General features: G+C 37.8%; 1 protein-coding gene across 1 annotated transcript in view; it reads left to right on the plus strand.

Moving 5' to 3' along the window:
• IFT81 (intraflagellar transport 81) overlaps nucleotides 1-21023 on the plus strand; it is an 86335-nt gene that overhangs the window by 31601 nt on the left and 33711 nt on the right. The window contains exon 8 of the mRNA XM_040250689.1: nucleotides 20540-20689. Within this exon, the coding sequence (XP_040106623.1) occupies nucleotides 20540-20689 (150 nt within the window). The remainder of the gene's footprint in view (nucleotides 1-20539; nucleotides 20690-21023) is intronic.

The raw sequence follows: 21023 nt of genomic DNA on the forward strand, positions 1-21023 counted from the left end.
CTTCTTGAAAGAGAGATTACTGTTATTTCCATTTTACAACTAGTTGAAACTCAGGAAAATTATAGATTTACACAACTAATAAGTGGCCACGCAGGATCCAGGTCTCTCTCACATGTTCCTGTTGACCTTAAGCAAATCACTTCTCCATTTATAAAATAATGGATGTCCAAGCTTCTGAGAAACTAAGGCTAAGTCAACATGTAACATCTGGCATCCAAAAGTGATCATTCCTCTGGGACCCATGTTGCTGCACCTGGAAGAGGCAGGGTGGCAGACTAGTTAAGTCATGGTCTCTATAACTTGGTCTGAGTGCACATCCTGGCTTTCTCAGCCTACTTACTAGCTGGGTGACCTTGGCCAGCTTCCTTAATGCTTAGAGACAGTAAGTAACTTGCCAGAAGTCACACAGTGAGTTGCAGAGCAAGGATTTGAATCCAAATATGAATGCCTCTGCAGCTGTGCTCCAAAATGAATACAGAACTATTCTTCAAGGTACTATTAGAATGAGTTAATTTTAAAATTCCTATTTGACTCTGAATAGGACCACATTGTACACAGTCATTAACTGGAAACAATAGTTTGCTAGAAACTGTATGACAGCCACTGATTTGGAAATAAACCTTCATTCCTTGATTGTCCATATGTAGTTGTTTGACTAATCTTTTCTTGGAAAAATTGAGGAATGTGACTGTGTTAGGATGAATGTAACAAATATTATACATGTAGTAATTTATAGTCCTTTGTCATTTTTTTCTTTAGAGATCAGTTCATTTTTAAAATTCAGTATCAAAGTGTGTATTTTGATGCTTCCTACTGCCATTAAAGTCAATATTCCAGATGTTACATTTTGTCTAAGAATTTTAGCTCTTCTAATTGCAGATGACAAGTGCTACAGGCATTTGTTCTTTACTAGATTTTTCATTTGTGTTCCTTTGATTTTTCTTATTAAAAAAGATGGGGACCTCCCTGGCCGTCCAGTGGATAAGACTCTGTGCTCCCAATGCAGGGGGCCTAGTCAGGGAACTTGATCCTGAGTGCTGCATCTAAGACCTGGAGCAGCCAAATAAATAAATATTTTTAAAAAAACAGGTGAAGAGCCTAAAAACACTTGTTTTTTTCCTTATACTTTGGTTAACAGTTTATTTTCAATGATGGCCTTGTAGGCAATGTATAGGGATGAGTACAGCAAAATCTTATTCTGCCAGACTTCTGGCATAGGTAGGAATTTCTTGCACAGTTGGAAGTATCTTCTTAGTGATAGAGATTTTCTTGCCAGTCTAGTCTATCTTGATTTCTTTCTCTTCAAACAAGTGTTTGGTAGGTGATAAAGAGGTTAAGTTTAGAGACTACAGTTTCTAACATAACTGAAAATTGATAATAATGAGTCTCTAACTCTCCTTTATATCTTAAAGTTTTCTGTACTGGATTTAAGTATATAAAGTACATATATAAGTACATAAAGTAGAAGTCTCACTGAATGATATTCTCAAAGAATTTTGATTGCTTTCATCTCTGAGAGAAGTCACCCCCAAAATGCCATGGAACTTTGCCCTTGATCCTAACCTGCTTATTATTCTCATCAATAATTTAGATTAATAATGTTTATTATGTAATTGAATGTGCCAGACACTATATTAGGTTTATTATATACATTATCTCATTTATTTCAGTGAACAACTCTATGAGATAGGTATGATTATTATTCCTAGGTTTTACAGATAAGGAAACCAGCACACAGAGGGCTTAGGCTAACTTATCCAAGGTCATATTGCTAGTAAGTTGTGGCACCATGATTTGAATTGAGGTAGGTCGCACAGAGTCAGACATGACTGAAGTGACTTAGCATGCATGCATGCATTGGAGAAGGAAATGGCAATCCACTCTAGTATTCTTGCCTGGAGAATCCCAGGGACAAAGGAGCCTGGTGGGCTGTTGTCTATGGGGTCACACAGAGTTGGACACAACTGAAGTGACTTAGCAGCAGCAGCAGTCTAGCTCCAGAAACCTTAATAATTTTCACATAGCAGGAAGCTAGAAGGAATAGTCAGTCTGAGACAGGTGATAGCATTGTAATTCAAAGTCATCTTGGTAGTTAGGAGACTTGTGCTTAAGTAAACAAAATGTCATTAATGGGATTATAAATAATAATAATGTAGAATCTGAGTTTTATCTGTGGCTCAAAAATTATCCATTAGTTGTTGTTGCAGCCTATATGGGAAGGGAGTTTAGGGGAGAATGAATACATGTATATGTATGACTGAGTCTCTTTGCTGTCCACCTGAAACTCACAATACTGTTAATCAGCTGTGCGTGTATGCTCAGTCGCTTCAGTTGTGTTCAACTCTTTGTGACCCTATGGACTGTAGCTGTTAATCAGCTATACTCCAATATAAAATAAAAAGTTTTTAAAAAATCATCCAGTCATAATGCAGCTTTAAAAAACAAAATGCTGAGAATTCCCTGACAGTCCAGTGGTTAGGACTCAGTACAGTCACTGCCAGGGCCCCAGATTCAATCACTGGTAGGGAAACTAAAATCCCATAAGCTACCTAGCTTGGCCAAGAAAAAAAATTTTTTTAATTATACTCTGTTAATAAAAATGTAATATCTCATTTATGTGAAATTATGCTTAGAATATTATTTTACATTTTTGGCTTCATGTTTTAAGAAAGACATAATCAAGCCAGAGTCAACATGAAGGTGACCAGAACAAATGAAAAGTCTGGAAACATTCATGGAAAGAATTCATTATGAATTAGCTGAGAACAAAAAGCTAGGATTATGGAAGGATCTGCAGAAAAGAGTTAAAACAGCGGACCTGAATCTGCTATTTTTAGAAAAACTTGCTTGCAAGATTGGCCCTTGGCTGGCGTCTGGGAAGTTGGACTTTAGAAGAATTCCCACCATTCCTTGATAAGAGTGGCTCACGGGCCTAAACTGTATGTACGAAGAGTGTGGTTTATGTTGAACACCTGCTTTCCTTCTTGGAGTCTGGAATTTTGGTATGGGCTAGGCAGAGTATGCCTACGTGATCAGCCCCCAGTAAACACTCTGGGCTCTGAGTCTCTAATGAGCTTCCCTGGTTGGCAGAATTTCACACGTGTTGTTATACCTCCTTGTTGGAGGAATTAAGGGAGAAGACTCTTGGAAGCTTGCCCCTGGTTTCCTCCTGACTTCACCCCATGTGCCTTTTCCTTTTGCTGGTTTTGCTTTGTACCATTTCACTGTAATAAAGCACGGCCAAGAGCATGATTTTATGCAGAGTCCTGTGAATTCTCCCTGCAAATCATTGAACCTGGGGGTTGTCTTGGGGACCCCTGATTCAGATGGATTAGTATTACTCTTGTTTTGGGATGGAATGTTCTTGCTAGATCTATTAAATCCATCAGGTCTAATGGGTCATTTAAGGCCAGTGTTTCCTTATTAAATTTCTGTCTAGATGATCTGTCCATTGATGTAGGTGGGTGGTAAAGTCCCCTACTATTATCATGTTACTGTCAGTTTCTCCTTTCATGTTTGTTAATATTAGCTTTGGATATTTGGGTTCTCCTGTCTTGGATGCATCTATGATTGTTGTATCTCCTTGTTGGATTCATCCCTTTATCATTATGTAATGTCCTCTTTCTTTATTTTAAAGTCTATTTTGTCTGATGTTAATGTTGCTACCTCAACTTTCCTTTTGTTTCTATTTGCATCGAATACCTTTTTCCATCTTCACATCAAATTGAATTCAACAACATAGTAAACATCATACACCATGATCAAGTACGATTTATTCCAAGGTATATAAAATAATAATAAAATAATATTTTGAAAATCAGATTGTGCAAGTAATATCTGAATACATTTTCATGAAATGAAAAGCAAACAGTACACAAAAAGCAGAAGTCCCCATTGATTACCTTTTACCTCCAGTCCTTGGACTCTTTGTCAGAGAGAAACTACTGCTACTAATTTTGTAAACCCTTTTAGTCCTTTCTCTGGAGATAGACACAGATTGGATAATACTGCTTTGTGGGTTTTTAAAAATGTGAATGGTATTGTACTGTGTGTGTTGTGCAACTTATTTTTAATAACATGTGTCAGAAATTTTTCCATGTCAGTAAATGAAGAGGCTTTTCTCTAGAGGTTTAGAAAATCAGCTCTGGAGGCAGAACACCTGTGTGCAGATCTCAGCTTTGCCATCTCTCAGCTGTTCAACCTAACAGCTAATGTCAGGAGTTGCTTAACTGCTCTGTGCCTCAGTTTCTTTATCTGTAAAGTGGGGACAGTAACAGTACTCACCTCGTATGGTGGCTGTGAGGGCTAAATGATTTAATATAACTAAGCAGTATACAATAGTGGCTGGCTTATAGGAAGTACTTCATAAATATAAACTACAGTTATAATAATTATTGTCATGTACAAAATTTAACTGCTATATTGTGTTCTATAGAATGTACAATTTTTTTATTCCAACCAAGAGTGTACAAAAGGATCTGTTTCCTCTGTTATTTAAAATAGCACTTGATCCTCATTCTTTTGATTTTCTGTCATTCTGACAGTATTATATTTTAATTTTCATTTCTCTTGAGGTTGAACAGCTGTCCACATACATGTTTGGTCATTTATATTTCTTCTGTCATTTGCCCTTTTACTGTCTTTCTTCATTTTTCTCTAATGGAGTGAATTTTTTTTATCTCTTTATCATATTTTTACCTGGATTTTAGTTGTTAATCTAGATAATTGTTCTAGTCTGTCATTTATCTCTGAACTTTGTATATGCTGTCTTTTGTCACACTGAGGGTTTCCTCCCCTTTTTTTCCGAACAGTTTTATTGAGATATAATTTATGATAAAGTATAAATTGTTGCTCTTCTTCCACGCTAATTTTAGTAATAAGTGACCTTGGTTTTCCATAGTTTGAGGTGCTATAGAAATGTTTACATAGAATTATCTTGCTTTATGCAAAATTCAGTGTCAGAAGAGATTTTAAAAGTGTTAGAGCAGAGTATAATAGTAAATGTTCATAATTATGAATCTGAGTTGTCAGTAAAAGGTTGATGTGATCAGTATGATTTTAAGATAACAAAGCTGGAATAGCATCTCTCCCAGGAATCATACCATGTTATTATTTTCTCAGCTCACACCCTACAACCCTGAAACATCCCCATACCACTCTGTTCACATGTGTTCTAAGATGTGCATGCTCAATCACTCAAGTTATGTTCAACTCTTTGCAACCTCATGGACTATAGCCCTCCAGGCTCCACTGTACATGGGATTCTCCAGGCCAGAATACTGGAGTGGATTGCAGTGTCCTCCTCCACATGGTCTTCCCAACCCAGGGATTGCACTCATGTCTCCTGCATTGACATGCCAACTGTTTACCACTGAGCCACCTGCAAAGCCCATGTTCTAAGATACAGCTCACTTAAGATCACTTGTTAAATTTCTGCCTCCTCTAAGAAACCAGTAAGCTCCACTATGGCGGGGCCATATCTCTTTTTCGCCACCATTTACTTAATAGCTGGCATGTAATAAACACTTGGTAAATGTGTAGAAAACCTGAATAGAAGTGTATAATCTAATCCAGATACAGATTTTTTCATTAGAAAATTAATATTTTAAAATGTCATGGCACTTCAGTTGATAAGAAAAATTATTTTTATAAAGTCTTCATCCTAACCATAGTTGTTTGTTATATGAAGTTATTTTTAAATACCTGACCAAAAACCTAAATTTGCCATTTAATACAGTAGTCCTCAGTCAGTTCTCTTGTTAAATATGATCTTTACCCTTTCACGGGCTATAATCTGAGCTTGGTGACTTTGTCTCACTGATGGAAGAGCAGAGAATAGAGGCTGTACCTAATGCAGCAGTGCCACATAGCTTCCAATCTTTACCATCTTTGCCACCTTGGTATCTCTGAATCTCTGCTTTAATTATTTGAAAAGTAAAACAAAAAATTAGCCACAGTGATTCAGTGCTAGTACCCTTCTCAGAGCTGTCATTCAAATGAATGCATGCCTTTTGAATCTGAACTTTTTTATAGCAACAACTGAACCTTTGGTTAAGGTTCCATTGGCATTTCATGCATTGAAAGGTCACTCCTGGTTTATGGTGTACGGGTTTAGAGTTCATTATATTTTCTTCCCTAACCATTAAAAGAAGGTCAGCTGTTTTGCAGTTAATGGCAACTTTAAAAATGTGCTTGATCAAATAATATGTATAAAGTAGCTTTAGAAAGAGCCAACCGACTCATTCTACAGCTACTGACGGAAATCCTAGAGCTAAATTGCAAAGATTATGAAATCTTCTTTAAATACTTCAAAGAGAAGCACAATGAAGATAAGGGAATCCTGGCAAGATTAGCTGCAGCTGTCAGATCCTGAAAAATTAGGAATCAAATTTTGACAGTTGTAATTGAATCATCCACCCTTCTAAGTGAGTCCAGGCAAACTTGTGATATTTTTAGAACCTTTCAAATCACATTACCCTCTTTAGAGTTCATAGCAGGACCTGAGGCCCCTAAAATTTCCCAGGAGATGGAACAAAACAGAATCAAATAAATTTGCCTCATTTCACTACAAATGTGAAAACTTCATAGAAAATTTTTTTGAGAGTTAACTGCTTGGACAGCAGTTGAAAACCCCATTAGAGATATAGTAACAGCTGTGTGGTGGTGATTTGATTTATAATAGAAGCACAGAGACCTTGGATGGTATGATTAACTGTGTTTCCCAGATGGATATTCCTATGCCACAAGTTTCTATTAAGACAGATTTCTACTAGCATATATCACATTGCTTATTATAGACCCTCCCAAGAGAATCAGCACTTAACTATCCACTACCATATGTAGGTAATTATGTTGTTTATGCTTGGCTTAGTGAGATTTTCTAATTTAAAGTTGGAAACATAAAACTGACAGGTTGGAAAAGGTTAGAATAGTGTTTGTATGTCTATATTTATATATTGTGCTAGTTATGATGCGTGATTTCAAAAGACTAACATTTTAGCAGAAAACAAAGGTTGCTTAAAAACATTTTTTTTCTTGACTTAAAACAAATAACCATTCTGATACCAGACTTCAGGGAATCCAAATGATTTATGACATGAAGCATGACTTGAAAAGATGGCCTTTTCAGGTTTTCTGCAAGTCTGAATTCAGACAGAATAAAAGTGGCCAAAAAAATTATGGCCATTTGGGCATATTCATTCTACTCTTGAACAGTTGGTGTTATCCATCTCACATATAACTTTCGTGGGCCTATTTCTATAGTTTTCTATGGTTAAACATCATTTAATAAAATAACTGACAAAGATGTAATTTAATTAAGAAGTGGAAAATAGCATGGATAGTGCACTAACAGGATTTGAGGACACAAGTATTCATTCTAATCCAGTTTTTTTCTAACTTTCTGAACTTCAGTGAGTTGTTTTAATTTCTCTATAGGTTTTCTCCTCTATAAAAGGAGGAATAGTGTTAAAAAAATAGCTCTTTGTAATTCTTGACCATATAAAGTGCTTATTATACGGTTGTCTTATAAAGTCTTCACACCTTAAGTACTGTGAAAATAGCTTCATGCCCGATATTGAATTGGAAATTTGCAACATGAGCAGAGGTTCTTGTTTCCACATAAATATCCAGAATGATATCTGGAATCCAGTAATACTTTTGAGTTCCAGATAAGCTTGAAAAATATTTGTAAATGATTACATACATAGGGAAATAAGCTGCCTTGTCCTTTTAAAAAGCTTGCTCAGATTTTGACCATTACTATTAAAGGTTCCAAAACATATTAAATGGGCAAAAGGAGAAAGAAGATCTGTCAAATTCCATTTTGATCACAAAGGAATTGAGTCTGCAAAATTGGTCCTGAAGCCAGAATCTAGCACTATTAAAACATTAATCTTACTAATCTCAGCATCTGAAATGATGGCTGCTCTTTCATAGATGACAAATTTAGATTACAGTTGTGTATTGGACCAAATGATTAGTAATAGCTGCTATAATGGGCCTTCCTGCACAGTGGCAGTGTTTATAGTTTACTTTCATGACAAATTGACTTGATTGGCCTGCTCTATGTAGTGCACTGTTGAAAGCTTTTTCCTTAATGTTCCAAGGATTTATTCTTTATCTCGTGCCAAAGTTCCTTCAAAATATTTTTAATTTTTAAATATCTAAGAAATAAATCTCAAAGAATTCACGTATGACCCTACAGACCCAACACAACATTTATCTTTATTTCTTCATTCTTTCCCAATCTCAGTTTATAAACATACATACAAAAATTTTAGTTGTACTCAGAGTATGTAGATTTGTAGTTTCTTGCAGTAGTGATTGTTCTGTTTTACTTCTAAAGAGCACTATCTCACACCTAGATCTTTACTCTTCTGTTCATTCTAATTATTTGACATTTCTTTGTTTCTTAGTGTTTAAAAGGAATAGTAAATTATCTCATCTTCCATGTAATCTTTGTTGTTATTGTTCAGTCACTAAGTCCAATTCTTTGTGACCCCATGGGCTGCAGCATACCAGGCTCCTCTGTCCTCCACTATCTCCCAGAGTTTGCTCAAATTTATGTCCATTGAGTTGGTGATGCTATCTAACCATGTTATCCTCTGCTGCCCCTTTCTCCTTTTGCCTTCAAAGGGAGAAGGCATCAGAGCTTGTTCCAGTGAGTCGGCTCTTCATATCAGGTGGCCAAAGTATTGGAACTACAGCCTCAGTAGCAGTTCAAACAAAATGACAGACATTATTAATCATTATCCATCATTCAATTTTGTAGAACATTAGTACATTTTATGGCTCTTATTTAAATACCTCCCCAAAGTCACTTTAAGTGGTGGAGCAAAGATTTGAAATTGTTTCTCTGATTGCAAAGCCCATGATCTCGACAATTCTCTGAACTGCTTCTGTGACCCTGTTGTACTTCTCCTAGGACTTTTAGTGATTAATTTATAAGTTTATAAATTTTTGCCCAGATAAGTCATTATAACAGAATTATGAGTAAATTTAATTTTTAATACTCAAAGTCTATTCAAATTAAAGTCTATCAGCTGTAAGGTTTTTGTTGGTGATGGGCTTTTTTGAGGTGTAGTGTTCTTTTCATTATAATTTTTTAGAGTAACACAAATATGTAGTTTAAAAACTAAAACAGGGGACTTCTCTGGTGGTCCAGTGGCTAAGAATCTGCTTGCCAGTGCAAGGGACACATGTTCAATCCCTGGTCTGGGAACTAAGATCCCACATGCTGCAGGGCTGCTAAGCCCATGCGCCATGACTACTGAGCCCGTGCACTGTAGAGCTAGTGCTCTGCAACAATAAGCCCCCACACTGCAGCTAGAGAGTAGCCCCCACTCACCACAACCAGAGAGAGCTTGTGCACTGCAATAAAGACCCAGTGCAGCCAAATAAAAGTACAACAGTAAACAAAGCTCATAATGAAAATAATGATACCCTTCCATGCTCCCAAGTCATGCTTCCTAGAGGCAACCACTTTTAATGCTTTTAGTTGTTTCTTCTAATATTTACCTTTGTATTTCTAAACAACAAATATTTCTTTGTATATTTCTTGATATTTAAAAAAATTCTGGACAGGCTATGACCAACCTAGACAGCAGAGACAAATCTACTTTGCTGACAAAGGTCCGTCTAGTCAAAGCTATGGTTTTTCCAGTAGTCTTGTATGGATGTGAGAGTTGGACTATAAAAGAAAGCTGAAAGCCGAAGAATTGATGCTTTTGAACTGTTATGTTGGAAAAGACTCTTGAGAGTCCCCTGGAATGCAAGGAGATCCAACCAGTCAATTCTAAAGGAAATCAGTCCTGAATATTCATTGGAAGGGCTGATGCTGAAGCTGAAACTCCAATACTTTGGCCACCTGATGAGAAGAACTGACTCACTGGAAAAGACCCTGATTCTGGGAAGGATAGAAGGCAGGAGGAGAAGGGGACAATAAAGGATGAGATGGTTGGATGGCATCATCAACTCAATGGACATGAGTTTGAGCAAGCTCCAGGAGTTGGTGATGGACAGGGAAGTCTGTCATGCTGCAGTCCATGGGGTCACAAAGAGTTGGACAGGACTGAGCAACTGAACTGAACCATAGGAAATGAGAATTTAGCTCTACTTTCTCCATTCCCTGTCTACCCTCCATATCCATCCTTATGTTCTTTATAGCCTCCCAATATAATTATAATTTCTGGTTATGTCACTATTTACTGTATACATTATGATGATTGTATAAACATGTTATTTATAGCTAAGCCACACAGCATATTATGATTACATATCCTTTCTTGTACACTTATGTTTTTTTTTCTTCTTAATACTGACCTCATTTTTTTGTTTTTGTTTGGTTAGTTTTTTAAGTACCTATCACTCACTTAACTCTAAACCTTCTGGTAGAACTGCACAATTTCTCTTAATATGGCAGTATGGTCATCCAAAGTAATCTAGTAATTATATTTCTTAAACCTTGGGACTAATTCTTTCTGGAGCCCCTCTCATTCTTCTGTTCCAGTGTAGGAAAATTAATTTGTAGGCTTGCTATACAATGGTAATCTCAGGCTTCACAGTTGTTACCCTGAAAATTTCTCTTACCGCTCTTTTGTTTTGGATCTCCTGTTTCCAAACCTCAAGTCTTCTCTTTCTTGGTTTATTTCCTTGTTATAATAGAGAATGTTCCTGAAAATAGGAACATGGATAATACGTTTTTGTGAATCTTGCTTGTTTCAAACTGTCCTTTTTCCGTCCTCATACATAATCAGTAATTTGACTAAATAATGAATTCTGGTTGAAAATCTTTTTCCCTGAGAAATTTGAAGGCATTATTCTATTGTCTTCTGGTATTCTTTGGGCTTCCCTGGTGGCTCAGTGATAAAGACTTTGCTTGCCAATGCAAGAGACTAAGAGACTGAGGTTCGATTCTTGTGTGGAGAAGATCCCCTGGAGGAGGGCATGGCAACCCACTCCAGTATTCTTGCTTGCAGAATCCCATGGACAGAAGAGACTGGCCAGCTATAGTTCAAGGGGTCCCAAAGTGTAGGACATGACTGAAGCAACTGAGTATGCGCACACTTGCTAGTATTCATTGTTGGTATCTGAGGCTGTTCTGATTCCCAGTCCTTTGATGTGATCTTTCATTGTTATTATTGTCATTTACCTCTTCTTGAAACTTTTAGAGTTCTCTCTTTATCTCTAGTTTTCTAAATTTTTAAGATTATATACTTAAGTATAGCTCTTTCTTTCATTGAACTGTGCATTCTGTTGGCTCTTCTAATTTAGAATCTTTTGTTCTTTGGTTTTGGAAAATTTTCTTGTATTATTTCTACCTTTTTTGTTTCTACTGTCTTCTGGAACACATTGGTTAGATTTGGGACCTTCTTGATTGATTCTTTAATGTTTATTTACTTTCAATGTTTAATTTTTTAAAATTATGTTAAATAAGAATAGTGAAAGTTTGTGTTTGTGTGTGTGTGTTGTATATGAAAGGCGTCCCTTATGGCTCTGACAGTGAAGAATCTGCCTGCCATGTGGGAGACCTGGGTTCTGTCCCTGGGTTGGGAAGAGCCCCTGGAAGAGGGCATGGCAACCCACTCCAGTATTCTTGCCTGGAGAATCCCCATGGACAGAGGAGCCTCAGTTCAGTTCAGTGGTTCAGTCATGTCTGACTCTTTGCAACCCCATGGACTGCAGCACTTCAGGCTTCCCTGTCCATCACCAACAAAACTTTGTGCACACCAGGACTCAGGAGAAAGGAGCAGTAACCCCATAAGAGACTGAGCTTGTGAGTTTCCAGCAGTCTCCGGCAGAGGCATGGGTTGACAGTGGCCTGCTGTGGGGTCAATGGCACTGAATACAACAGTCCTGGGAATCTTGGGGCATGCTGGCATAAGTCCTTTTGAAGGAGGACTACCATTACTGCCATTACCCCTACCATAGTTTGGCCTCAGGCCAAACTACAGGAAGGAAAAAAGTCCTACCCATCAACAGAAAATTGGATTAAAGATTTACTGAGCATGGCCCCGCCCATCAGAGCAAGGCCCAGATTCCCCCACAGTGAGTCCCTCCCATCAGAAAGCTTCCACCAGCCTCTTATCCTTATCCATCAGAGAACAGACAGAATGAAAATCACAAGCACAGAAAACTAACCAAACTGATCACATGGATCACAGCCTTGTCTCTCTCAATGAAACTATGAGCCAAGCCATGTAGGGGCACCCAAGATGGATGGGTCATGGTAGAGAGTTCTGACAAAATGTGATCCACTGGAGAAGTGGCAAACCACTTCAGTATTCTTGCCTTGAGAACCCCACAAGCAGTATGAAAAGGACAGGGACAGAGGAGCCTGGCGGGCTACAGTCCATGGGGTTGCAAATAGTTGGACACGCCTGAATGACTAAGCACATACTTTTATTACTCAGCTTTAAAAAACACTTGAGATTCCTTTTATGCCTCTACCTTATCCCTGCCTATAGCCTGAAGCAGGCATCTTCACTACTCAGAGGAGTTCAAGGTTCCCGTTCTCTGTGTGGAGGCAGCCATCTAGGGTTCCCACCCCTGTGGCCAGGCTTGACTGGGGCCATTATTTCCAGAGCTGGGTGAGCTTCTGACCCTGTTTACTGCTTTCCTCCAAGCAGACACTGTAGATAGTACTGACAGCTGGGGACAATCTAAGCAAAGGGACATTTAAATGTTTTGCCATTCCTTAATAAAAACACCCAGAAAAGAAAAGCAAGCAACCATAACCTCTAGATAGAGAGGAACTTCTCACAGACACCTTGCAAACATCACATGTCCTCTTTCCTCGCTGCAACACCTGGATTGTCTTCTGAGAAAGATCACAGATCTTGGTGAAACCTACTTAAGAATAAGAACAAGTGAAAAGATCTTTTTTCTACCTGTTTCTCATGGGAAAGGGAGGGAAACCATTGTGGGAGCTGTCAAAGGGTCCTCAGAGTTTTCCTGACTGTCCCCATAGCAGGACTCTGGCCTGGCAGTCAGGAGACGGGGGTGAGGAGTGGTGTGACTGTGGACAAAACGCTTCCCTTCCTGGGCACCATCGGCACAGGGAGGTGACCCCAGCGTTCCTCTGTAGAGGTTGGAATTAAACAGGAGTAGTAGGAGGTCTCAGAGAAGGCACTGGCACCCCACTCCAGTACTCTTGTCTGGAAAACCCCATGGACAGAGGAGCTTGGTGGGCTGCAGTCCATTGGGGTCACTAAGAGTCAAACACGACTGAGTGACTTCACTTTATCCCATCCAGTTTCCACCCCTCTCAGAGGTTACTCCCATCATGAGTTAGGTTTTTATCCTTCTGTGATTTTTATTTACTGTTTGACCACCCATTTGTATCCCTAAACAGTATATTATTTAGTTTCCCTAAGCAATACTACTAATGGGAGCATTCTCTGTTTATTCCATAACTTGATTTTTTGGCTCTACATTATTTCTTGAACCTATAATTGTTTATTTTGATTGTATATACTATATTGTATGAATATAAAACAATTAGTTATGGCATGTTTTCCGACTTTTTGCTATTGCAGGTTTCTATCAATATTGTTATGTATGTTTCCCTGAGCACTTAAAGTAAATAGTTACTGTTTAGCATACTGAGATAAAAGGACAAGGCTGCTTATAACTGAGGATGACTGGCCTGGGAGTTCTTTATAATATCTTGCCCAGCTGCTGCAGAGTCTAAGTGGATTAACATGTGGGCACACCTGTACTGTTTGTGCCACATGAGTGTCCTGGAGCACACCTCATTTAGGAAGACCTGCTCTGGAGCAGTGCTTCTCAAAGTGTGGTCTGAAGACCTGTTCTAGTACACAAACTGTTAGTTACTAATCCACAACCATGTAAATTAGGAGGAGGCATTTAGGAATATCTAAATAGGAAGTCAAGAAACACCTGGAGTAACAGGCAAATTTGGCTTTGGAGTACGGAATGAAGCAGGGCAAGCGCTAATAAAGTTTCGCCAAGAGAACGTACTGGTCATAGCAAACACCCTCTTCCAACAACACGAGAAGACTCTACACATGGACATCACTAGATGGTCAACACCGAAATCAGATTGATTATATACTTTTCATGCAGCCAAAGATGGAGAAGCTCTATACAGTCACAAAAACAAGACCGGGAGCTGACTGTGGCTCAGATCATGAACTCCTTATTGCCAAATTCAGACTTAGATTGAAGAAAGTGGGGAAAACCACTAGACCATTCAGGTATGACCTAAATCAAATCCCTTATGATTATACAGTGGAAGAGAGAAATAGATTTAAGGGACTAGATCTGATAGAGTGCCTGATGAACTATGGACGGAGGTTCATGACGTTGTACAGGAGTTCAAGACCATCCCCAAGAAAAAGAAATGCAAAAAAGTAGATGGCTGTCTGAGGAGGCCTTACAAATAGCTGTGAGAAGAAGAGAAGTGAAAAGCAAAGGAGAAAAGGAAAGATATACCCATTTGAATGCAGAGTTCCAAAGAATAGCAAGGAGAGAGAAGAAAGCCTTCCTCAGCGATCAATGCAAAGAAATACAGGAAAACAATAGAATGGGGAAGACTAGATATCTCTACATGGAGAAGGCAATGGTACTCCACTCCAGTACTCTTGCCTGGAAAATCCCATGGACAGAGGAGCCTGGAAGGCCGCAGTCCACGGGGTCACTGAGGGTCGGACACGACTAAGCGACTTCACTTTCACTTTTCACTTTCCTGCATTGGAGAAGGAAATGGCAACCCACTCCAGTGTTCTTGCCTGGAGAATCCCAGGGACGGGGGAGCCTGGTGGGCTGCCCTCTATGGGGTTGCACAGAGTCGGAATGACTGAAGTGACTTAGCAGCAGCAGCAGAGATCTCTTCAAGAAAATTAGAGATACCAAGGGAATATTTCATGCAAAGATGGGCTCAATAAAGGACAGAAATGGTATGGACCTGACAGAAGCAGAAGATATTAAGAAGAGGTGGCAAGAATACACAGAAGAACTGTACAAAAAAGATCTTCACGACCCAGATAATCACAATGGTGTGATCACTCACCTAGAGCCAGACATCCTAGAATGTGAAGTCAAGTGGACCTTAGGAAGCATCACTATGAACAAAGCTAGTGGAGGTGATGGAATTCCAGTGGAGCTGTTTCAAATCCTGAAAGATGATGCTGTGAAAGTGCCGCACTCAATATACCAGCAAATTTGGAAAACTCAGCAGTGGCCACAGGACTGGAAAAGGTCAGTTTTCATTCCAATCCCAAAGAAAGGCAATGCCAAAGAATGCTCAAACTACTGAACTGTTGCACCCATCTCACACTCTAGTAAAGTAATGCTCAAGATTTTCCAAGCCAGGCTTCAGTAGTACGTGAACTGTGAACTTCCAGATGTCCAAACTGGTCTTAGAAAAGGCAGAGGAACCAGAGATCAAATTGTCAACATCTGTTGGATCATGGAAAAAGCAAGAGAGTTCCAGAAAAACATCTATTTCTGCTTTATTGACTATGCTAAAGCCTTTGACTGTGTGGATCACAATAAACTGTGGAAAATTCTGAAAGAGATGGGAATACCAGACCACCTGACCTGCCTCTTGAGAAACCTGTATGCAGGTCAGGAAGCAACAGTTAGAACTGGACATGGAACAACAGACTGGTTCCAAATAGGAAAAGGAGTCCATCAAGGCTGTATATTGTCACCCTGCTTATTTAACTTATATGCAAAGTACATCATGAGAAACGCTGGGCTGGATGAAGCACAAGCGGGAATCAGATTGCTGGGAGAAACATCAATAACCTCAGATATGCAGATGTCATCACCTTTATGGCAGAAAGTGAAGAAGAACTAAAGAGCCTCTTGATGAAAGTGAAAGAGGAGAGTGAAAAAGTTGGCTTAAAGCTCAACATTCAGAAAACTAAGATCATGGCATCCGGTCCCATTACTTTATGGCAAATAGATGGGGAAACAGTGGAAACAGTATCAGACTTTATTTTGGGGGGCTCCAAAATCACTCCAGATGGTGATTGTAGCCATGAAATTAAAAGATGCTTACTCCTTGGAAGGAAAGTTATAACCAACCTAGATCACATATTAAAAAGCAGAGACATTACTTTGTCAACAAAGGCTATGAATTTTCCAGTGGTCATGTATGGATGTGAGAGTTGGACTATAAAGAAAGCTGAGCGCTGAAGAATTGATGCTTTTGAACTGTGGTATTGGAGAAGACTCTTGAGAGTCCCTTGGACTGCAAGGAGATCCAACCAGTCCATCCTAAAGGAGATCAGTCCTGGGTGTTCATTGGAAGGACAGATGTTGAAGCTGAAACACTAATACTTTTGCCACCTGATGTGAAGAGCTAACACATTTGAAAAGACCCTGATTCTGGGAAAGATTGAAGGCAGGAGGAGAAGGGGACAACAGAGAAGGAGATGGTTGGATGGTATCACTGACTCAATGGAACTTGAGTTTGGGTAAACTCCAGGAGTTGGTAATGGACAGGGAGGCCTGGCGTGCTGCGGTTCATGGGGTTGTAAAGAGTCGGACATGACTGAGCGACTGAACTGAACTGATCTGATAGATTTGATACTGTATAAACATTTTTATTATTTTATAAGAGTATCCAGTTCACAAACAATTAGAAAATTTGAAAAACTGGTCAATCACCATATTTAAGTGTGAGAAACCCTGCTGTTTGTGGGAGTTGGTGGGAGATGGGAGGTACCTGGTCAACCTTAGTAGCTATGCCCAGTTGACTTCCAAATTATTGTTCCAAATTTATATCCCTCACTCTCAGTGGTGTATAGGTGTTCTACTTCCTCCACATCTTCAACAGCGCTTAGTATGGAAGGGCTTTTTATTTCTACTAATCAGATGGGCATAATAATGGTATCTTACTATGGTTTTAATTTGCATCACTGATTATAAATGAGGCCAGACATCTTTTAATATGCTTATTGGCCACTTTGGGTTTTCTTTTCTATGAAGTGACTATTCAAGTATTTTATCCATTTTTCTATTAGGTTATTTGCCTCTCTCTCATTAATTTGTGGGTTTAATTTATGTATTTTTGGATATAAATTCTTTATTGGATTAATGTGTTACAAATATATTCTTCCCAACTTGTGATTTATATTCTTAATCTCTTAATATATATTTTGATGAACAGAAGTTCTCAATTTTAGCAAAGTCAAGTTTATCAGCATCCATTTTCAATGTGTGCTTGTTTTGTTTCAGAAATCCTTTCCTATCTCAATAATCATAGTGATATTTTCCTATATTCTAGATTTTTAGTTCTTGTTTTCACATTTAATTCTATATAATCCAGTTGGTATTGATTTTTTACATTATGAAGTAAGGGCTCCATTAATTGAGCATTTTATTCTTTTCTTAAATTGAAGCATAGTTGTTAGTTTCAGTGTTAGTTTGTTGTATAGCAGAATGATTCAGTTACATACATATTTTCAGATTCTTTTCCATCATAGGTTATTACAAGATATATTCAATATATCCCTGTGCTATAGTAAATCCTTGTTATTTATCTGACCCTGACTACCTTTCCCCTAGGTAGTTTGTCTAGTGAACGTCAAATAACCAATCAGCATAGAGCACATTGAGTAATCAGTAGGTTTGTTCTTTCACAAAACATTTATAGCTTTTAGCTTTTAAAAATAGTTCCAGAGCACAGCAAGACAGAGAAAGGGAAGATTGGCCTAGATAATACAGAGGATAGCAGATGAACAGGATTGATTTCATTTTGGGCACTTTGCCCAGGACACTTTTAATAGAACATATAGTTACTCTGAGGATTCTGAATCTGTGGTTGTGTCAGGCTTACACATTTATTCTTTTAAAGGAAAAATTGCAGGTTATTAGATTCTAGGTACATTGGTCTGACTTAAATTTTTTTTAACAGTTTCTGTAATCCAGCCATTGATAATTTTGCTGTGTGTGGGCTAGATTCCTTAATATTAAAACTAACTCAATCATGGATAGAGAAATATTTTGAACTTCCTTCTTCTAAATCACAATGTGTTTGTCATTTCTTTCAAAGTTTAAGTCATTTAAAAAGATGTCTAAACAATGAATTAGTGGGTTATTTTTATGTGAAGAATTTTTAATCTTACTGGTTTTAAGGACTTTCTTTGTATATTCAGGAATCAATCAAGTCTTTAAAGAAAAAAAAACAACTAAATTTTAGAAACATTCTCCTTCCTGTTTTGCTACCTTACAGTTTATTGGGTTGGCCAAAAAGTTTGTTTGGATTTTTCCGTAACATCCGACAGAAAAATCCAAACTAACTTTTGAACCAACCCAAGAGAATCAGTGACCTTAGATTTAGCCTATTTTTAGGAGGTAAAATACCACATGGTAATAGAGCTTGCATTAAATAGTGGCTTTGAATGAATTTTCCTTTTTTTCTGTTTTCTAAAGCTTCAGTAATACATTCATTTACTTTTATTACTTATAAACTTATTTATTACCTCCCTAATTATCCTTATAAAGAACTGAGCATTACAAAGGTTAAGACTATTAAAGAATTTTCACATTGTAGGTAATATGGAGATTTACTTTTGTTTTGAAGTGATGCATTTAAGTATAATAGGCCAGATTCTCACTATGGACATTTTTAAAAGAATGTAGTTAAAAGGTTGGAGCAGAAAAATTATTTTATGTAGTAAAAAAAAATCAGAAAATTCTTAGTACTAATGGTGCATAAGAGAAAGTGATTTTTAAAAGTATTCTGTTCCATTTTAGAAATACCAGGAAATTTTCACGTTTGTCTCTTATGTTGAGCAATAGTTTTAATGAGCCAGTGCCCAGGACCTTCACATCTGCTGCTTCTACTGCTTGGAATGCTCTTCCCCGCTTCTTTCTACTTCCTCCAGCATACTCCTGCTACTTCAGTCTTGCTTAAATTATTTTTGAGAAATTTGTCATAACTCACCTCTCTAAAATTCCAACACCCCCCCCCCACTACTTTTTCTGCCTTGGTCCCAACCCAGGTTAAACTCCTGTTATTTATTTTCAGGGCCTCTACACTGTTTCATAATGTTCATTGTGGTTGTGAACATCAGTTCAGTGTTTATTTTCCCCACTATTTCTTAAGCTTGTTAAGGGCAGGATGTGTATCTTGTTTAGAGTTGTATTCTCAGTGTCTGCCCAGTGCCTATGTAATAGTTAATAAGTGGAAGGCTGCAGTCCATGGGGTCGCTGAGGGTCGGACACGACTGAGCGACTTCACTTTCACTTTTCACTTTCATGCATTGGAGAAGGAAATGGCAACCCACTTCAGTGTTCTTGCCTGGAGAATCCCAGGGACGGGGGAGCCTGGTGGGCTGCCCTCTATGGGGTTGCACAGAGTTGGAATGACTGAAGTGACTTAGCAGCAGCAGCAGCAGCAGTACTTGATAAATAAATTCCTTTGAATCAGTTCTAATGAGATGGATGAAACTGGAGCCGATTATACAGAGTAAAGTAAGCCAGAAAGAAAAACACCAATACAGTATATTAACACATACATATGGAATTTAGAAGGATGGTAGTGATGACCCTGTATGCGAGAGAGCAAAAGAGACACAGATGTGTAGAGCGGACTTTTGGACTCTGAGGGAGAGGGAGAGGGTGGGATGATTTGGGAGAATGGAATTGAAACATGTATACTATCATGTAAGAAATGAATTGCCAGTCTATGTTCGATGCAGGACGCAGGATGCTTGGGGCTGGTGCACGGGGATGATCCGGAGAGATGATGTGGGGTGAGAGGTGGGAGGGGGGTTCATGTTTGGGAGCTCATGTACACCCGTGGCAGATTCATGTCAATGTATGCCAAAACCAATACAGTATTGTAAAGTAAAATAAAGTAAAAATAAAAATTAAAAAAAGTAAACATTAAAAAAATATATATATTCATTTCATGTGCTTTTCCAAACTCTAGTTGGTATTGCTTAATAATGGGGTCTTTCCATTAGAGTAGTTAACAATTATTAGTAGATCAGCAGGTGAATTAAGCAACTAAGTTCCCACTAATTTGGAGTATTTTTAGCTTTTGAATATTTGGGATGAGTTTCAGATGCTTCTTAGGGTATATGGTCACAGTACCTTTCTTAAATGATAAATGGTAACTACAAATGTTGACTGTTCTGATTGGTTATATTAATCCCAGTAGATCCAGGGTCACCAAAATAGTACAGTACATAAGAGATAAAATGATAAAACCATAGCCAGAATTGGTCTTCCACTTTTTCTTCTTCTTCTTTTTAACCTTTTTAACTTTTGTAGAATTGAAGTTGCTGTTTTTCAAATCCTTATTATAAAGCTCACAATGAATGCTTTTATATAAGGATTTACAGTATTTAATGGGTCCAAAAAATCAAAATGTACACAAAGTATTTTAATTGAGCAGTTAATATTTCCAAAACTAAATAAAACGAAGTTATTGTTCCGTACTTGTGACACACATGTTGGACAGTAGAAAAGAAAATGCTTGTAATACATTGAGGTTATATATAATATTTAGCAACTACTTTTCTACTTATTAAACTACACTTGTGTTCTTTTGCAGTTCAAGCGATATGTCAGTAAACTTCGAAGCAAAAGTACAGTTTTCAAAAAGAAGCATCAAATAATAGCTGAATTTAAAGCTGAATTTGGTCTCTTGCAGAGGACAGAAGAACTTCTTAAGCAACGTCATGAAAATATTCAACATCAACTGGTAATACAGAATTATATTGAGGTTCTAAAAGTACAAATGCGTAGAGGTTTATAAGTTGTAGCTTCATACTGAAGTCATTGTTTTTACTAGAAAAACCATAAAATTATTCTTTTTTTTCTGATTAATTATAGAGGTGACCTGTAAGCTGATTCATGTACTTTACTGTAACAATGAGTGTTTTTTTATGTGTGTTGGACTTTGGGATAATTAATAGAAGTTGAATTCCAAGTAGCTTTTTCTTTTGGATAGCTAACTAATATAACAAAAATAATCATACCAGGAGATTGACTGTAATTTATTTATTTATCATGGCCTACTAGGCAGAAATCTAAGC

This window comes from Oryx dammah, unplaced genomic scaffold (genome assembly GCF_014754425.2).
Source record: "Oryx dammah isolate SB20612 unplaced genomic scaffold, SCBI_Odam_1.1 HiC_scaffold_12, whole genome shotgun sequence".
NCBI classification, from domain to species: domain Eukaryota; kingdom Metazoa; phylum Chordata; class Mammalia; order Artiodactyla; family Bovidae; genus Oryx; species Oryx dammah.